Source organism: Equus asinus, chromosome 2 (genome assembly GCF_041296235.1).
Source record: "Equus asinus isolate D_3611 breed Donkey chromosome 2, EquAss-T2T_v2, whole genome shotgun sequence".
Lineage (NCBI taxonomy): Eukaryota > Metazoa > Chordata > Mammalia > Perissodactyla > Equidae > Equus > Equus asinus.
In genome coordinates this window covers 189,370,712-189,391,839 of record NC_091791.1, presented here as the reverse complement: position 1 = coordinate 189,391,839, position 21,128 = coordinate 189,370,712, and the positions used below count along the sequence as shown (strand labels likewise).

The window sequence follows — 21,128 nt, the reverse complement described above, 5'->3', positions numbered from 1 at the left end:
GGAGTGAGCCCCCTAGGTGGAATCTGATGCTATCTCTGGGTAGACAGTGTCAGAACAGAGTTGACTTGTAGGACACCCAGCTAGTGTCCCGAGAATTACTTGTTGGTGTGGGGAACCCCAAACAAACACTGGAATCAGGTCCAGGAACCTAACTTAGGCGCGTAATTAAGTGGATAAAAGTATGCTAATATTACTTAGTGGAAAATAGAAATAATTTACATTTGATGTAAATACATTTACATTCCATGTACATTTAATGCCATGTTATTTGTTTTCTCTTTATCCCCTAAAATGTTATTGGCAATTGGATTTTAACCTATCAAAATCTTAGCTAGTTTGTACTCTGTGTTATAATCATAAGAGTTTCTGATTTAGATCTGTGATCCCTGGGTTTTTAAGGTCAGCTGTTACTTTTACTAGCATGTGGCTGGTAAACCCGAAAGGAAGTCCCCCATCAAGTGGGTGTATCAGCCTTTCTGAGGGGGTCACATCGCAATGAATGCAATACACCTGCGGACACGGCTTGTGTTCCCCTGGGGGAGCCCTCTGCTCCTTTAGGTTCTGGCTTATCTGGGATCTTTGAGTGGAGTTCCTTAACAGAGCTGAAAAAGATTTTCAGTCCAGAGGGAAACAGAAAAGATGGCAGCTTTCTTTTTCTTTCACATTTAGGAATCTGTTGCAGCCTTCTGCTTAAAGGAGCTAATTTTGTTCCTTTGTAAATTAAGAAAAATAATTAAATATGGTTTTTGTTCCTGAGGCCTTTCAACAACAGCCTTTTAATTTTCCTCTGTGGTAAAAATAGTAAACTGCAGCTTTTAATGAAATGCCTCATTGTAGGGGATTTTTAAGTTTTGAGGCTATCTGCCCCCCGCCCCCCCCATCTTATATGAAAGGAACACATCTCTTCAGAAAAGAAAATGTGACATGAAAACTTTTTAAAAATTGAAATGATAAAGCCTATTTTACACGTTGTTTTCACGGCAGCGTGTTTCTGGTGTGTGTGCTCTGGGGCTGTCTGCCGTAGGTATGGTTTGCGTCCCCGTTCTCTGAGCGTTTGTGGTATTCCCTTCGAACAGTGTACTAAGTGCATTTTCTTTTGTGTATATGCAAAAATTGCATTTAGTTTTCCATTTCTGCATTTTGCACAGCTCACTGAGAAACAATATGAAGTATTTAATTGCTTATTAAATTGCTTATTCCTCAACTGCCGAAGTACATACTTTCATTACAGCTTTAAATTAAAGACTTGGCATCAAAGTTATTCCTTTTTTAGTACACGTATGACGTTATGTACTTTGGAGGTCGTGACGAGGGACAACATCAATGTATCTGACAATAAAATTACTTGAGTAAAGCATCTCTTCATCACAACAGAAGCCCTGCAGTGTCCCCTTGGGATGTTCCACGAATACTGAGTGGTATTAAACTTCTATTAACATCCAGAAAAGTGCACCTTCATTAAACTTGTGTGTCTTTAGATGAGAGTAAAACGTCAAATCATTCTGTATATATTTTGGTGGATTTAAACTACTTTTCTCTATCTCCTGGAATAATACGTTGCCCTTACTTTATACATGTAATTTAAAAATCTAAAATCTGGAGACAGTGAAAGAAATCACCATTTACATTATAATATTTTACAGAATTTTTAGCCTCCAGAACTGACAGAAACTTTGTGGGATCTAGTACCAATTTTGCATAAGTAAAGTACTTTCTGTGGAATTCGGTTTCTATCCATTTTTACCAGTGTATGGAAATTCAGTGACTGCGTCCCCAGCTGCGCTGGGTTTCCTGCTGGGCTCTTTGGAGAAGATAAATATACACTGTACACCAGAGTTTAATCGCATCACACTAATGACCAGACACTGTAGGTATAAAAATTAATGAGATGTTTTTTCTGGCTTATAATCTGTATGGAAAAAAATCTCCTATACTATGTGTATTATAATTAAATATATAAAGCCTCTGTTAAAAACAATTAAAGGAGCCACAAATTCTGGGCAAGCAAAGGAGAAAGTGATGCCAAAGTCGTTTTGGGTGAAAGCAAATTTTGCAGCTGCCACCTTCTAGAAAGCTCAGGAGATTTACATTAACTTGGCTTCCCCCCGGCTCAGTTTCCTGATTTGTAGACTGGGGCGGGTGTTAATTCCTACCTACCAGAGGTGTTGGTAGATCAAATATAGCAATAGCTACAGCACAGTTAACATGGCGCCTGGCACGTAGGAAAGACTAGTACATGTAGTGGGACTTTCTGTTTTGTTTTTAATTAGCTGGCCTGAATGTAGACGGTAAGGAGTCCACAATGCGGAGGTGCTGGAAGAAACCCCCAGCATCGGTGAGGTGCTCTACAGCACTGGGCTGTGCCTCACCTGGTGTAGCCCCTGCATCGTCTGCATCCAGATGACCTTTAGAGGAGGAGGGACTTCTTAAAAATTGTATTTCTAACCTCATTGAAAAATTACGTCTCTAGACTTCATTGAAGCAGAATTCCTGATGATTACGACTTGGAATTTTGGCGTTTACCAAGATTGTCCAGGGACTCGCATGCTTGCCGAACTGTGAGAGCCACTAATACAGGGTATCAGAAATACCAAACGGGCTGGCTCTGGGGCTGAGTGATTAAAGTTCCATGTGCTCTGCTTTGGCAGCCCCGGGTTCGCTGGTGTGGATCCCAGGCACAGACCTACTCCCATTTACCAGCCATGCTGTGGAGGCATCCCACATACAAAGTGGAGGAAGATTGTCACACACGTTAGCGCAGGGCTAATCTTCCTCACCAAACACACACACGCACACACACACACACACACACACACAAATGCCAAATAAAAAACCCTGGAGACCAATCAACATTTAGAACTCAGGAAAAGAAAAAGCGCTGAGCAAGAGAATGAGAAGAAGGCACAGCTGCAGGCGCGGATGCAGCCAGCAACACAAGGGAGCACTGTCTGGAATTCAAGGGAGAAAGAGTTTAAGAAAATTCACAATGGCCTGTCTCTAACTCTTATTCTGCAAGTCTCTCTGAAATATTTCAGGCTGACACAAGAGTCCTGTCATCCTAATTTGTCTCTCTACTCTCAATCTAAGGAAACAAAACTCACCAAATGGAGTGAAGTCCTTTGTGCCCCCTCACAGTTCATCTTCTCTTGAGGCCCCCCTCACCCCACGTGACCAGTATCTTGAACTTAGTAGTTACTATTTTCAGCATTTCTTTTACTCTGATACATATCTATGTATCACTCTTCAAAACGTATGCTTTGAACTTAAATTTTCTAATATGTCTGCTTGAAAATTAGGTTTAGCTCAATATTACTTTTATGAAATTCACCCATGATGTCTGTAGCTTTGGTTTATTTCTCATGCTTGATTTGTCTTAGATTTTGTGAAGACTTTATCATTTGATCATTCTATTGCTTATTGATGTTTAGATCATTTTCTGTGTTTTCTATGCCATGAATATTTTTCCTTGTGTACAAGAGTTTATCTGTTCTCATTGCAGTATTGTTGTCAAACTGCTCTCCATGCTTGTATGGATTTTCATCCTCCTCAAGACTATACTTTTAGAAGACAGTTTTCCGTGGATCTCTTGCTTTTTTGCATATCATGTGTGCAGAGGCACTAACTGTCTTTTTATTCCAGCCTATCTCTTCAAGGTCATTTGCATAGCAAACAGTCTTAGAATAGAGAGAGTGTCTCCCTCTGGAGTAGACAGAAGGACTGCTCAATGTCCAACATAACAAACGTAATGTCTCCCTCTTGGGTAGTGGTTGAGTAAGTTTGGTTGCTGTCAGTTATTAAATACGAAGGTTTCTTATCCTCAGCGTCCCTCAGATGTGATATAAACCAAAGGCATGTGCAAAATCCACGTGGGCAGTTCTGGGTCACCCCTGTGGGACTTGGGAGACAAGGGGAACCAATGTGAATGTGACGTTTATGGTGTCTGCTGTATCGTGACCCTGTAATCTGAGTCGGCTAGCATCCATGATACTGTTGCAAGCTGACTTCTTAGCTTGTGAGTAAAATCTTACCCATCCACCCCTTCCTCCTGCCCTTTCCGGTTCTTGACGTGTATAAATATTCTCACTGTTTCATATCTACATCAAAACTTAATATTGTTATTTTTATAATGTTTTCTTTATCTGATGTTGGGAAATAGTACTGTGGTTTTAATTTCTATTTCCTTGACTCGTGGTGAAACTGAGCCTTTTCTCTAATCAGTTATTTGGGTTTCCCCTTCTATGAAATATCTATTCTTATTAGGCTCATTTTGCTACTGAATACTTTTTCTTATTTACTTACAGGAGTCTTAATATAGTCTAGTTAACTACATGTTCTAAATATCTTCTTCAAACATCTACCTTTATTTTCCCTGTTTAATGGGGAGCACTGATAAGAAGAAATTTTTATACCAAAGTTTTAAATTTCAAATTTCAAATTTAAGATTGGCTAATTTATCAATCTTTTTCCTTACCAATTGTACTTTTCTATTTTGTATAAGCAAGCAATGTCTTACTTGAGGTCATGGTGACATTGTTCTATATTTTTACTAAATGGTTTTTAACTTTTGCCTTTTAAATATAGGTATATGATCATCCTGAGACTGCCTTTTCTGTATAAGATGTGAAGTAGGAATCAAATTCATGTTTTCTCCATATACATAACTAATTAAATGGTATATCATTTTCTGTCTTCTATATAAACATCCCCACAAATATATATATGGGCTTTCTGTTCCACTCCTTTATTTTATTTGTCATTTTTCTAATCCTGTGCTAATGGCACATATTCGAGATTTTCATTTCCAGAAATCTAGCAGGTTAGGCTACATAAGTGGAACTAATACACCTTCAGACAAAATCAAATGCATAAATATATGAAAAAATATATATATGCACATTTCCACATTTGGTGTGTGTCTGTATATGAGTGTGTGTATATATGTAAAATTATTCTGTAAAAACATAAGGGATTAGGGGGCCCGCCCCGTGACCAAGTGGTTACATTTCTGTGTCCTCCACTTCAGTGACCCAGATTTGCAGGTTTGGATCCCAGGCATGGACCTACTCCACTCATCAGCCATGCTGTGGAGGCATCCTACATTCAAAATAGAGGAATATTGGCACAGACGTTAGCTCAGGGTGAATCTTCCTCACCAAAATATATATATATTTTTATATATATTTATATATATTAATATATAAATATATATATACACAGATAAGGGAAAATGGAAGCTCAAAGTAATAAATGGAATATTCCACCCAAATTGCTTTTGCCTTCAGCTATTCACCAGCCCAGACAAAGTTGCACTTTGATTCTTACAGCATGGCGTTGGTGAGGCAAACAGGAATGAAAACCGAAGGCCTGCCCAAAGCAATGGATCATCTCCACTTTAATTTGTGACACCAAAGGATTTCACAGTCAAAGTGAATTTTACTGTCTATGCTCTTAGGAGCATGTCAGAAACAAAGGTACATCTCTAAAGGAACGTGTCTCAAAGACACAAAGAACCCCCAGTTCTTCGTGAGAAGAGGAGAAAAGCACCACTAACAAGGACTGTATAGACTTCAGATATAAAACGTGTTAGATACATATTATAAGGCAACTATGCTTAGCAATACATATATGAATAAAAGAAAACTGAAAATGCATGCAAAGAACAGGAAATTATCAAGATGGCACAACAGATTTTCTTTTTCAAAGACTTTACTCTTTTAGAGTAGTTTTGGGTTCATGGCAATATTGAGCAGAAGGTACAGTAATTTCCCATATATCCCCTGCCCCCACACCTGAACAGCCTCCCTTAATATCAACATCCCCCACCAGGGAGGTACATTTGTTACAATCAATGAACCTACACGGGCACATCATTATCAGCCAAAGTCCACTGTTTACATTGGGGTTCTCTCTTGATGTTGTATATTCTATGGATTGGACAAACTTTTAGTTACAGGTATCCACCATTATATCATCATACAGAGCAGTTTCACTGCCCTAAAAATCCTCTGTGCTCCACCTCTTCATCTCTCCCTTCTCCCTAACCCCCAGAAGCCACTGATCTCTTTATTGTCCCATAGTTTTTCTTTTCCAGAATGTCATATAGTTGGAATCACACAGTATGTAGCCTTTTCAGATTGACTTCTTTCACTTAGTAATGTGCATTTAAGGCTCCTCCATGTGTTTTCATGGCTTGATAGCTCATTTTTTTTTAGCACTGAGTAGGATTCAGTTGTCTGGTTGTAGCACAGTTTATTTATTCATTCACCTACTGAAGGACATTTTGGTTGCTTCTAAGTTTTAGCAATTATGAATAAAACTATAAACATTCATGTGCAGATTTTTGTGTGGACATAAGTTTTCAGCTCCTATGGGTAAATACTAGGAGCAGAATTGCTGGAGTCATATGGTAAGAGTATGTTTACTTTTGTAAAACACCACCAAACTATCCTTCAGAGTGGCTGGACCATTTTGCACTGCCAACAGTGATGAATGAGCGTGTCTGTTGCTCCACATCCTTGTTAGCATTTGTGTTGTTAGTATTCTGGATTTTGACCATTTTAATAGGTGTGTAGTGATATCTCATTGTTGTTTTAATTTGTGTTTCTCTCATGACATATGATGTGGAGCATTCTTTCTGTTAAGATCTGTAGCCCGTTTTTAAATTGGATTCCTTGTTTTCTTATTGTTGAGTTTTAAGAGATCTTTATATATTTTGGATAATAATCCTTTATCAGATGTATCTTTTGCAAATATTTGCTCCCAATCTGTGGCTTGTCTTTCATTCTCTTGATAATGTCTTTTGTAGAGTAGAGATTTTTAATTTAAAGAAGTCCAGCCTAACAATTATTTCTTTCATGGATTGTGCTTTTGGTATTGTATCTAAAAAGTCATTGACAAAATCAAGGCCATCTAGATTTTCTCCTACGTTATCTTCTAGGAGTTTTGTAATTTTGCATTTTACATTTAGGTCTGCGATTCATTTTGAGCTGAATGTTGTGAAGGGTGTGAAGTCTGTACCTAGATTCAGTATTTCACATGTGGATGCCCGGTGTTCCGGCACAATTTGCTCCAGCACAATTTGCTGAAAAGACTGTCTTTGCGCCATTGCATTATCTTTGTTCCTTTGTCAAAGATGAGTTGACTATAAATTTGTTCAGCAAGAAGTCGTTAAACTTATATCTCTCTAAACCTCCAGATTGAGACTCCCATAGAGACTGTTGTTTTCTCTCTCTGACTCTTAATGTTAGATGGCATATTAAATATGTTTAATCAGCCAAACTATCCTGTGACAATTTGGTAATTATCTGCAAACATCTGCATGGAAACGTCTGCAAAATTTGGTGGTTATTATAGAAACTTGAGCTTTAATAAAGTGTGTTCATATAATATAATCTATTTTCTTATGTAATAAAATGTCAACTTTTTTTCTCATTCTACTAGAGCACGATAAGTACCTCTGAAGAAAATACTGAGAACATTATTGCATAATTCTTTTGATTTCAGGCTGGACAGCAGCGTTGGTGGGAACAGGAGATTAAAATAAATGGAAATATTCAAAAGGGAGAATTAATTACATATAATTTGACTGAGCTAATTAAACCAGAGGCTTACGAAGTCCGACTGACTCCTCTCACCAAATTTGGGGAAGGAGATTCAACAATTCGTGTCATCAAATACAGTGGTAAGCAGCCTTTTCTTTAAAAGTGTTTATTTACATATCTGGAATATGTAGATTGCAACTATACCAAATTTAGACACAAACTAAAATTTAGCATGTTGACTTTCTGGGTCATCAGCCAAGTGACCAAAGAAAAAACAAATCGAAGAAACATAATCATCATATAGTATTTGATGATAAATGCAGAGATATGGAATAATGTTTTTGTTAGCATTGAATCTCTGTGATAATGTCAGGAATGTTCCTTTATTTTCTATCCCATAATTTATGATGTAATATTTCTGCATTTTATTTTTTCAAATTCTTAATGGCTTGAAAATCTATATTAGGAAGTTAGCAAATGTGATCAAAATGTTTTCTTATTTTTTTAATTAATGGACTTAGTTTTTGAGCAGAAAGTATAGCGAGCTCCCGTATGTGCCCTCTTCCCCTCCCCCTCCACCCGGGTTCCCCTATTATTCACATCTCCTGTTAGCGTGGTCCTTTTGTTGCAATTGATTAACCAATATCGACACATTCTTATTAAAGTAAATAGTTTACGTTGGGGTTTGTTATTTGTGTTGTACACAATAATGTGTTGTACAGTTATGTGGATTTTGACAAATGCGTAACGACATGTATCCACCATTACAGTGTCACACAGACCAGTTTCCCGGCCCTAAAATCCGTGTGCTCTGCCCACTCGCCCCTCCCTCCCTTCTGCTCCAACCCTCACAACCGCTGACCTTCGCACTGTCTGGAATTTGCCTTTTCCAGAATGTTGTAGAGCTGGAATCCTACAGCATGCAGCCTTTTCAAGCTGGCTAATTCGCTTAGCAATACACATTTAAGGATTTTCTAAGGATTTTTTGTGGCTTGATAGTTCCTTTCTTTTCATAGTTGAATAATACCCCTTGTATGGATGCATCACAGTTTGTTTATCCACTCACCTATTGAAGAACATCTCAGCCAATTTTTTTAGTCATTTTTTTATTTTAGATTTCTAATGTTAAAAACACCTAAATGTGCTTGTGCATCTGTGTGTATGTTTGTGATAGTTTGCCTTTATAAGCTACATGCTTTTAATTTTTTTCACTATTTAAATGTCCTACTTGAGCAAAAATAGAAATTAATATAAACCTGTGAAAAAATTAAAAGTTGATCAAAAACTTTATCTAAAAAATAGAAACAACAGTAATTAGATATGATATTATTTTAAGGTGTATAAACAGATTAATATTTATCAGTTGAAATTTACGTGCATTTTTATAATTTGTAATATTCAATGGCTGGCTCCAGAATTGTCAATGCATTTTTCAAGGTTGAGTGAATCACTGGCAATATATTTCATACTTATTTCATAAATAAAATGAAATTATTAAAAACTCATTAGAGTTGCTGTTTCATATGAAATCACTTTTCTTTACCCTCTTTTCATCAGCCAGAATATATTGGGGATGATATATTGAATTTTCATTAAAAAATTAAGATATATAGTGTAGAGTGGAATATTTATAGAAGATCAAGGAATGCGAAAAGCGTTAGAATCACAGCACATCTTTTCTTGACTGTGGTCCTTTAAAAATACACTTTTTTTATATTAGTGATATAAATATGCAGAATAATGATTATTACTCTGTGATCACCTCCATGATTCCATTGGGCAGACAACTAGATAGTGTCCCAGTATATTTTTCTCAAGTTTTAGTTTCATATGTTTTATAAAATATTAATTCTCTCCTCTTACCTAATGTTTATGCTTCCTGCTCCTAAGTTATAAAATTATAGACTTTTTAATATGGAAGCACATTAGAAACTGCACATCAAGAGCCATTCCTTTCAAAGATGATGATATTAGGACCAGAAAATTTCAGGATCCTGTAGAGTTCAACAACTATAAAATGACAAACTTTTGAGGAAGATGTTAGCTCAGGACAAATCTTCCTCACCAAAAAAATGAATAAATAAAAGAAATTAGACATAGAAGTTTGATTGAAAGAAGAAAAATAGACTCACCACAATATTTGGAATTTAGAATGGCAAATTTTCACAAGGTTAATTGTGCTATTTATACTGAATTTGGTACTAAAAATATTGTACGAAAAGACAATTAAAATTCAGTCTGGTCAAAGGTTACTTGTAGATGTGACATGTTTCTTAGAACTAAATTATAATTCCAAGATGCTTACTGCTTTAAGAGATAACACAAAGAGAATTTTATAATTTCATCTTACTTTAACTATAAAATAATTTTAATTTCTACTAATTAATTTTCAGGTTAACATATATTGATACCTTGCAAGAAAAAGAGTTGTTATTTTTTCTCCACATCAGTGGAATGAGTAAATGAATACTCCCTTCTCTGCGTTATTCATTTCATAATTTGCAGTGGGGATTGCAGAATCAGAAAAACAACTGAAGTAATCAGAATACTCTGTCTTCTCTATGGGGAAATACCAAAAATAATTGGTTGAGAGACTAACTCACTTTGTTAAAATTGATCCCAATGTACTAATTATAGTAAAAATTATATATGAAACTGCTTTGTGCATGTGTGTGTATTTTTGGCTATCTGTCATTCTTTACTACTAATGTCCAAGTTTAACAGGAGTGGTTAACGGCAAACACTAGGAATTAGTGACAAGGCAGAGAAACTTCTGCAGGTTCGATGAACTGCCTGCTGTCATCTTGGGAGGCTACAATATTGCTTTCCTTCTTCCAGAATGGAATTTTCCTCAGAGTGATAAATGCCTAATCCATATATACAGATAGTATGTTGTCTCTTAGGTTGGGTATATTTTTGTTGTTGTTTCAGGAAAATGTAAAGTATTCATTCCTCTTCATGTGGAAATCAATTGGCACTTGTATTGTGAACACGATTAGTCTTTTGAGATAAATATTTCTTCTGGTGCACAAAAATGCAGCTGTGTTGTTTATCATTTGAAAGCTGTGTTTTTGTGTATGTGTGTGGTGTGTGTGTGTGTGTTAATGTAATTAAACAAAGCAGCATTCAAGTAGCTATTTGTTTCAGGACACGTCATGACGTGATAGAAGGATTGCTCTGTTTTCATATATACCATCTTATTTTCAACAGAAAGAGATAAGAGCCAAAAAATTGAAGTGTACCATCCTCTGGAAGATTGTTTTCCTTGTCAGAACATGGGGTGGCAGGTTGGCCTACTGTCAGTTGCAGTTTTGACTCTGGGTTTGGTTGAGCCCTGGTTAAGATAGAAAAGATCAGTGCCTCCCTTCCAGGGAAATGAGCAAACCCAACATGCTCTGTAACATTGATCTTGTGTGTACTCAGGAGGTTACTGCTGAGCTCCAGGAGGATTCTATTCAATCCTCTAGAACAAATGGATTACAGATAGAATTCTCCACAGCCACAGTGGAGAAGATCGTTAAGTTTTGGTAAAGAACTATGGTACACTAATTGGACTTTTACTTATGAAAGACATTCAAACCATGCTAACATTATTTTTTTTGCTTTTTTTTAGCTCCTGTTAATCCTCATTTGAGTAAGTATATTTTCACTTTAAAATGGCACTGTATTTCATAATTAAGAAAAACAGAAAATGCATAAACATACAAAGATTATGTGGCAATTGTTTATATTTGGTTTAAAATGGAATGGCTTAAAAAACTGGCGTTAATGTGAATTTTAAATTTCAAAGGACATGGGTATAAAGACAAATTATTTAATATTGATAATTGTTTTTTATAAGTTTTGCTAAATATGAAGCCATTTTCCCCAACGTGCTTAACATTTGTCTTTCATGTAACTATGGGATTATTTTTTCTTTTGTGGCATTGCATACATTTTTATTGCTATTACTTGTTTCTTTAATTTTCTTTCTTTGCTTTCTACATTTCACTCATAAAGACTATAGTTACTTAGAAACTTGGTATTTGAATGGTTTAATCAAGATTTTTTTCATGGATCACTATTCTATATCCCAATCATTTATGATGAAGAAGATAATCTGATCACCATCCTCTTGATAATACTTCACATTTAAATTAAGGATTGATTTTTGTCTCCTATTTTGTGCCTGGGAAAATATTGTTCTTGGCTAACAAAAGAATGGGCGGCCACCTTCACACTTTTCCTCCCATCCATCCAGCATTCTCTATTCCCTGTATGTAGTGAAGAAACATCCAAGTCTTTTTTCTCATTTTACTTTATGTCCTTTTCTACAACAGCCTTTCACTGATTATATAACAAAGACCAAACTACAGAACCTCTGTTCTTGCTGTATTTTCTACCAAAGATCCTCTTTTGCTCCACTTCTGCATATCCAAATTATAATACTGAATTTTTTTTACAGATTTTTATTGTTTACATATTGCTTTCACACACAAAAATTCGATTAGTCATCACAAGGACTCTTTAATGTTATCAACCCTTTGAGGTTCATGTTTCTTATAAAGTTTAGCACAATTGCTTCTCCACCAAATATTACCTCTTTTTGATTTCCCACAGCAATTTATCTTCTTCCATGTGGTAAGCTATTTGTGATATTCTCATATCCTCCAGTAGATTATAAGATAGTTAAGAGCTGAATCTGTTTGTAATTTCTCCCTATATCTCACTATCTTTGTGTCTATCACAGCATCTCATACTTAGCAGGTGTTCAATGATCATTTGTTAAAAGAACAAATACATGACAATTTCAAGATGAATTAATTACATAAATCAGATTCTCCCTGGCTTCTACCCAGGATATTGTTTGTGTTTAGTAATTACTATATTGATTATAACTCCTTTGGAGTTAAGTTCTCTGACTGCACCTTCAGTAGAAATATTTAAAACGAGTGTCACAGAAAGATAAAACTAGATACAGGAAAAAATTGTCAAATATTTCAATTCAAGGAAAGATTTTTGAACAGCTTCTCTCTACTGAAAAAGATTGCATATATAAATATATAGTTGAGGGAGTGTTTGCCAACAGATTATTTCAATACAATTATAATAAGTACCATGAATTTTATGGCAAATCAGAAAGTACTCCAGAAGAGGTGATATTTGAGTGGGTCCTGAGTTGAATGGAGGTCCCATAGGGGAAGAAGTTGGGAAAGGTGTGCCTATCAGTGACATAAAGGTCATGTTCAGATGAAAACTGAGCAAAGCTCAGTGCGTCTAGAGTACTATGTGCAAAAGTTACAGAAGCCGCAAGTGTGCCCTGAAGATGGACAACGTTAGTTAGAATTTGAACGCTTCTAAAAGCTTGAATCCTTTAGGTCACAGTTAGCGACTCTTCTTCCTCAGCAAGCATTTTACAAAATGTCCTCAAACAATGGCTTGGATTTTCTATTTTTAAATAATTTCCAGCTTAACTCTCTCTACCGGAGATTTCCACTGGCTGTATACTTTTTGATGTCTTAATGAATATTCACTATGGTAGAAGATGAGAGTTGTTTAGAATAAAGCCTTTTAGTAACCATCAGGCGGCAATTTCTCTAGGTTATCAGGAGTAACTATTTTTACGTTATTGACAGTTACATACATTTTCCCCTTATTAATTGATTTCTTTAACCTTGTTATTGCCTCCAGGTCCCAAACATGTATAAGAACAATGCTTTATCGAACAAAGCTATCGTTATAGATTCAAGTTTTTAATAAACTAGCCAGATATTACTCAGTAAGTGAGGAAAATAGGCCAACATGTGAAAGTAAGTCATGTTTTGTTTAGATTTTTGCTATGGAAAGTTCCCTTTCTTTCCCTCAGATAGACTGCTTATATGTGAGATCTTCTTCTTAAATGCTATATTTTTAATTTTTGTCATTTATTTTCAAGGTATAATTTACATATGTTAAAATTCACCCCGTCTGTCTGTAAGAAGCGTTGACCAATTCATCCAGTCGTGTGGTCATCACCCCAAGGTTCCATCAGCCCTGAATGTCCTGTGCTGCTCTGTGGTTAATCCTCAGCCCCTGCACCCAGCCCCTGGCAGACTTGTTTTCTCTTACTATAATTTTGCTATAAGATTTCAATTAGTTGCCATATACCTACTGTGTATTCTCCACATTTCATTAAAACATACCTTCCCACTAATTATACTGTTGATGAAGTTGAGGAGAAAGCAAAAGTTAAGCAGGTCAGGAAAAAAAATCTAAATGAAGAAAAAATGTAATTAAAAAGATGAATTGCTTCTGCTATGATTCTGAATTATTTCTTAAAATGAAGAAAATACGGCCAAGTCTTACTTCTAACACGTTATTTGTAATTATGTATAATGAATTCTTATAATACCATGTAGCAATATTTCTTCCAGAAAAAGATTATTGGCTTGATAATAAAGTTTAAAAATCTTTTAAATATATGTTGACTTAATTATAAATTATAGTTTATCTGAAACATCTAAATAGAAAAAAATGTAGAAACATGTTAGGATATATATTTAATAGGATAATAAATGTGATATGAGACTTCCTACATTGGCTGCAAATCAAACTAATCTTAAATGCTCTTTTGTGCTTTATCAACTTGTGTAGTCCTTAAGTTAGTTGATCCTAAATATCCACCTCCAAAATATCTAAAGAGTAAGTCCCTGAAACGTTTTCATAGTCTGGTTCTTCATTAGACTCAAAAAATTTACTTCTTAAATTTAAAAGAGGAAAGCTTTCTATTTATAGTTGATTAAAAAATCTTATGATTGAAATTTTTAACTGAGAGGGAAGATGCTTCGTTGTGGAGAGAACCGTGCTGTGCAGGCTCCATGAGCACGCTGGTCCTACCTCATGCTTCTCCGACTCTGCCTGGTTCCTCACGAAGGGTGCCTGTGATTGGATGGTATTAATTGAAAAGAAAAAAAAAAGTGAAATGGGTTGAAATGAGTTCTGGGGTCTCAAGGATCTCAGCAATGGAGTTGGAATTTTCAGCTGTAAAGAGATTTCAAATTTTTTGGAAAGTGTATTTGGTCTGATTTAGGTTTTGAAGTCTGTAAAATTGTTAAAATTTAGAACTTTGGAAAATTACTTTTTGGACTCCTTTTGCTTTATATTAGATATTATGAGTGCAAGATGGCATATATATATGAGATATATATCTGTAATATAATAATACAAATGTATATATACATGAAAACCTTCATATCTCCAAGAAACCATTTGAAACTAAAAAAAAAATTGCCGTAATAACCTACTCCAAAATATCAGTCCAAAGTTAGAACTAATAGATTCATTAAAGTGGTGTGATACAAAATCAACATACAAAAAACAGTGGTGTTTCTATACACTAAGAATGAACTATCTGAAAAGGAAATTAAGAAAACAATCCTATTCATGATAGCAACAACAAAAAAATAAAATACTTAGGAATAAACTTAACCAAAGAAGCAAAAGACTGGCACACTAAAAATTATAACACACTGTTGAAGGAAATTGGAGAAGATGCAGATAAATGGAAAGACGTTCTATGTTCGTGGATTGGAAGAATTAGTATTCTTAAAATGTCCATACTACCGAAAGTGATCTACAGATTTAATGCAGTCTCTGTCAAAATGCCAATGGCATTCTTTACAGAAATAGAAAAAACAATGCTAAAGTCCATATGGAACCACAAAAGATCTCAAATAGCCACACAGTCTTGAGGAAGAACAAAGCTGGAGGCATCACACTTTCTGATTTAAAATATATTACAAAGCTACAGTAATCAAAGGGATATGATAATTGCATAAAAACCAATGTTTAGATCAATGGAGCAGAATAGATAGTCAGAAATAAATCCACGAATTTACAGTCAACTGATTTTCAAAAAGGGTGCCAAGAATACAGAATAGGGTAAAGATGGTCTCTTCATCTTTCCCCATTAACCCATCTTTTCCCATTCCCCAGTAAACACTGCACACTCTTAATGGGAATCTAAATTGGTACAGGCATTATAGAAAACAGTATAGAGGTTTCTTAAAAGGTTAAAAATAGAACTACCTCATGATCCAGCAAATCCCACTTCTGGGTATATCTCCAAAGGAAATGAAATCTTAATCTTGAAGAGATATCTGCAATGCCAAGTTCACCGCAGCCTGAGTCACAATAGCCAAGACATGGAAATAATCTAAAAGTCCATTGATGGATGAGTGGATAAAGAAATGTGGTATATACATACAATGCAACATTATTCAGTTTTAAAAAAGGTTATCCTGCCATTTGAGATAACATGAATGAACCTGGTTCATTATGATAAGTGAAATAAGTCAGACACAGAAGAACAAAACTGCATGATCTCAGTTATATGTGTAATCTAAACAGTCAAACTCAGAAGCAGAGAGTAGAGTGGTGGCTGCCAGGAGCTGAGAGGGAGGAGGAAATGGGGAGATGCTGGTCAAAGGGTATAAACTTTAAGCCATACAAGATGAGTCAGTTCTACAGAGCTAATGTACAGCATGGTGACTATACCTAACAATACTGTATCGTATACTTGACATTTGCCAAGAGGAGAGACGTTAAGCATTCTCACCACAAAAAAAAAAGATAATAGTAACTATGCGATCTGTGAAGTGATGCATATATGAATTCACTTGATTGTGTGATCATTTCAAAATGTACATATATCAAAACATCAAGTTGTACACCTTAAATATATACAATTTTTATTTGTCAATTATATCTCAGTAAAGCTAAAAAAATAAAACATGCATAAAGAGAGAACGTGAGTGCGAGAGGGCCATTGGGCTGGAGGACCGGTGAGCATCAGGTTGCTTATCCTTGAGTTTTTGTTCTTCCTTTACCGTATTGGGAAGGATTCAGGGAAATAAAGTAAACTTTTGGAGATATTTTAATGCAGAATATTTCAAATATATTTATTTATTTCTGCGTAGCCCCTGAAACTCTGCCAAAATTGTGTTGTTATTAGAAAACTAGTGAAAAATTCAAGACCAAGTCAATATTCAGTTCTTTGTCTTTGTGAAAATCCTGGACCTCATTATCTCTTATTTTATGAGATCTTTTAATATTTAATATTATTACATTGACTTTTGATAAGTTTTTACAGATCAGTGCATTTTCATTATCTATCAAGATATTCTTTATTTTAATAAACTTTTTTATGAGTACACTTCTTTGTGTATATTTATAATTACCTCATATAAAGTGACAGGATAATCATAAAGTTATTATGCTCTTAAATAGTATTTTCTTTTCCACTTTGTGTGCTAACTTTTAATAAAATCTCTCCAGTGATAGGTTTCTTCACTGTAAAGATGTATGTCGCAGAGGTGATGAAGGACTGCTGAGATTACTTAGACGTCTTTGTCCAACGCGAATTACTGTCATCTTATACCTTTTTCAAATGTATTGTAAACAACTTAATATAATATATAAATTAACCCAAATTATGAAAAATTTTAGGCGTATCCAAAATTTTCCCTTACATTCAAAGGGAAAAGCCTCTATTTTATTTTTATTTGTAAATGCCAATGGTTTTTTCCCTCCCTCCTTCCTTCCTTCTTTTCTTCTTCTCTCTTTCTATTATTTATCTTGATAAGAACACTTAACATGAGATCTACTTTCTTAACAACTTTTTAAGCATACAATACACTATTGTTAACTACAGGCATGATGTTGTACAGCAGGTCTCCAGAACTGACTCATCTTGCATAATTGGAAGTTTATATCCTTTGATCAGCATCTCCCTATTTCCGTCTCCCCACAGCGCCTAACAAACATCATTCTACTCTCTGCTTCTCTGTGTTTGGATATTTTAGATGCCTCAAATATGGGTAATCATGCCATATTTGTCCTTGTATAACTGGCTTATTTTACTTAGTATAACATCCTCCAGATTCATAAATATTGTCATATATGGAAGGATTTCCTTTGTTAAGGCTGAGTAATATTTCATTATATGTGTATACCACATTTTATTTATCCGTTTATCTATTAATGGATATTTAGAGTTTATATATCTAAACTATTGTGAATAATGCTGCAATGAACATGGGAGTGCTAATATCTCTTTGGGATAATGCTTTCAATTCTTTTGGATAAATACCTGGAAGTAGAATTACTGGATCATATGGTAGTTCTATTTTTAATTTTTGAGGACCCTCTGTACTGTTTTCCTTAGTGGCTGTGCCATCTTACATTCCCACCAACAGTGTACAAGGATTCCAATTTGTCCACATCCTCAGCAAAACTCGTTATTTTTTGTTTTTTTGATAATAGCCATCCTAACAGATGTGAAGTAATATCTCATAGTGATTTTGATTTGCATTTCCCCAATAATTAGTGATGTTGAGCACATTTTCACATATCCGTATGTATTTTTCAGGAAATGTCTATTTAAATCCTTTGCCCTTTTTATTTTGTGGTGTGGAAGATTGACCCTGAGCTAACGTCTGTTCCAGTCTTCCTCTATTTTGTATGGAGGATGCCACCACAGCATGGCTAATGACTGGCATAGGTCTGCGCTTGGGATCTGAACCCGTGAAGTGGAGCACACAAACTTAACCATTACACCACTGGGCTGGCCCCTTTGCCTATTTTTAATCAGATTATTTATTTTTCTGCTTTGAGTTGCAGGAATTCCTTATATATTTTGGATATTAACCTTTTATCATATTATGTTTTGCAAATATTTTTTCCCATTCTGTAGTTTGCCTTTTCACTCTGTCACTTGTTTGCTGTGCGGAAGCTTTTTAGTACAATATACTCCCACTTGTCTGTTTTTGCTTTTGCTGCTTGTGCTTTTGGTGTCATATGCAAAAAATCATTGCCAAGACCAATGTCATGAAGCTTTTCCCTATGTTTTCTTCTGAGAGTTTTATAGTTTCAGGTCTTACGTTTAAGTCTTTAAGCTATTTTGAGTTGATTTTTATATATTGTGTAAGATAAGGGTCCACATTGATTCTCTTGCATGTAGATATCCTGTTTTCCCAACAACGTTTGTTGAAGAGACTTATCTTTCCCCATTGTGTGTTTTTGGCTGCTTTATTAAAGATCACTTAACTGTATGTGCATGGCATTATTTCTAGGGTCTCTATTCTGTCCCATTTGTCTATATGTTTTTATGCCAGTACCATCCTCTTTTCCTTTTTTAAAATGAAAATTGAATATTTTTAAGGTATACAACATGATTATTTGATATATGTATGTATATACACATAGTGAAATGATTACTACAATCAAGGTAATTATCATTTGAACTCTATACGTAGTTACCATATATGTGTGTGATGAGAGGACCTGAAATATACTGTCAGCAAATTTTTAGTATTTGATACAGTATTATTAACTATAGTCATCATCTCTAGACTTATTCATCCTCCATAGCTGCAACTTTGTACCCTGTGACCAGCAGCTTCTCGTTCCCCCACCTGCCTGCCCTAATAGAATAACCCTATTCTACTCTCTGCTTCTACGTATTTGACTATTTTTTAAATTCCACATGTAAGTGATAGCATGCGTTTTTATTTTCTTTCTGGGTCTGCCTTATTTCACTTAGTATAAGTTCTTCCAGGTTTATCCATGTTGCTGCAAATGGCAGGATAATCGTTTTTAAGGCTTAATATCCCCTTATATATCTGCCACAATTTATTTATCCATTCATCCGTCAGTCAGCACTTACATTGTTTCCATGTCTTGGTTATTGTAAATAATGCTTCAGTAGATATGAGCATGCACATATCTTTTTGAAGTACTGATTTTATTTCTTTTGGGTCTACATTCATAAGAGGGGTGCCTGGGTCATGTGGTAGTTCTATATTTAGATTTTTAGGAACTTCCATACCATTTTCCACAATAGCTGTACCAGTTTACATTTCCACCAACAATGTATAAGTACCATACCCTTTTGATTACTGTAGCTTTGTAATATATTTTAAAATCAGTAAGTGGGATGCCTCCACTTTTGTTCTCCTTGCCCATAATTGTATTGGCCATTCGAGGTCTTTTGTAGTTCCATATAAATTTTAGGGATTTTTTTTCTACTTCTGTAAAAAAATACCATTGGTGGGGCCAGCCCGGTGGCGCAGTGGTTAAGTGTGCATGTTCCGCTTCTCGGTAGCCCAGGGTTCGCTGGTTCTGATCCCGGGTGCGGGCATGGCACCACTTGGCAAAAACCATGCTGTGGTAGGCATCCCATGCATAAAGTAGAGGAAGATGGGCATGGATGTTAGCTCAGGGCCAGTCTTCCTCAGCAAAAAGAGGAGGATTGGCAGTAGTTAGCTCAGGGCTAATCTTCCTCAAAAAAAACCAAAAAATACCATTGGTATTCTCATAGGGATTCCATTGAATCTATAGATCACTTTGGGTAGTATGGACATTTTACCAATATTAATTCCTTCAGTCCACGAACATATGATGCCTTTCCATTTATTTGTGTCTTCTTTAATTTCTTTCATTAATGTTTTGTAGTTTTCAATGTACAAGTCTTTCATCTCTTTGGTTAAGTTTATTCCTATTTTATTCTTTTCGGTGCTATTTTAAATGGGATAGTTTTCTTAATTCCCTTTTTGGGGAGTTCATTGTTCATGTAAAGAAGCACACAGATTAATTCAAGGGCATGAGCTCAACTTCTAGGCCTCTACTCCCAAGAATATCTGATAAGTCTGACCCACTGCAAGGGGAAAGGAGACAACTGAGAGTCTCTGTTCTTTAGATGATTTCATCTCTGTGAATTGCACGGAATCTATACTCAGTGTGGACTTTATTATTTACTAGCTGAGCTTAGCCCAAGTTTTCTCCTCTGTGAGCTTCATGAGTCAGTATTACTGTAATTTAAAAGAGTTGTTCTGGGTTTGAATGAAATAATAGAAACTATGTTTAATTTTTGTCAATTAAGGATAATTTTAATCTTTTGTCCAATGGACATTATCATCCCCTTTATTTACTCCTATATTTCAAGCAGGGTGCATTTCAGCAAGAAAACCCTTTGATGCCTAGAAACATTACTCCCTCCCTCATCCCAGGGACAGTTGAAGACAGCTCTCTCTGGGCTGGTTGTTGGATCTGAACTCAGCGTATGTCAGGCATCCCTGAAATCCCAGTCCTTTCACAGGGTCTTCATGACTTCTCTCCGTTACTTCACTTCTAGTAAAGTTCAAGCATTTGACAAATTCACATTCAAATAAAGTATACTAGATGACTACTTTTTACAGTACTTTGCCATCATCTTCCCCTAAGTAATTTCATTTGTGCAAATGTGTGTATGCGGAAGCGTCTCCAGACATGGTGTGAGCATTTATGACCTCACGGTGACAGCTTTAAGGTGCTCTCAGGTAAAGTAAAAGATCGTCTTCTGATTGGCAGTGTTGCTTGGATTTTCCCTGTACTTGAAAAATGAAAGTTGGGAAACTTGGGCCATAATTCAAGCGTGAATTATATTCTTTAATTTCAGTTATCCAGATATTTCAGAGGAAAATGGTTTGGGTTTAAATTCTCAAATAAGAGACTGATTTCTATATCAAGAGTATTTCTCTTTTTCATTAAAGTTGAAATCATTTTACGTTTGGTCGCAATCATGCACCATCA

General features: G+C 35.4%; 1 protein-coding gene across 1 annotated transcript in view; it reads left to right on the top strand.

Moving 5' to 3' along the window:
• MDGA2 (MAM domain containing glycosylphosphatidylinositol anchor 2) overlaps nt 1–21,128 on the top strand; it is a 780,771-nt gene that overhangs the window by 723,015 nt on the left and 36,628 nt on the right. Inside the window, 2 exon segments of the mRNA XM_044765576.2 lie at nt 7,504–7,681; nt 11,155–11,175. Coding sequence (XP_044621511.1) covers nt 7,504–7,681; nt 11,155–11,175 — 199 coding nt within the window.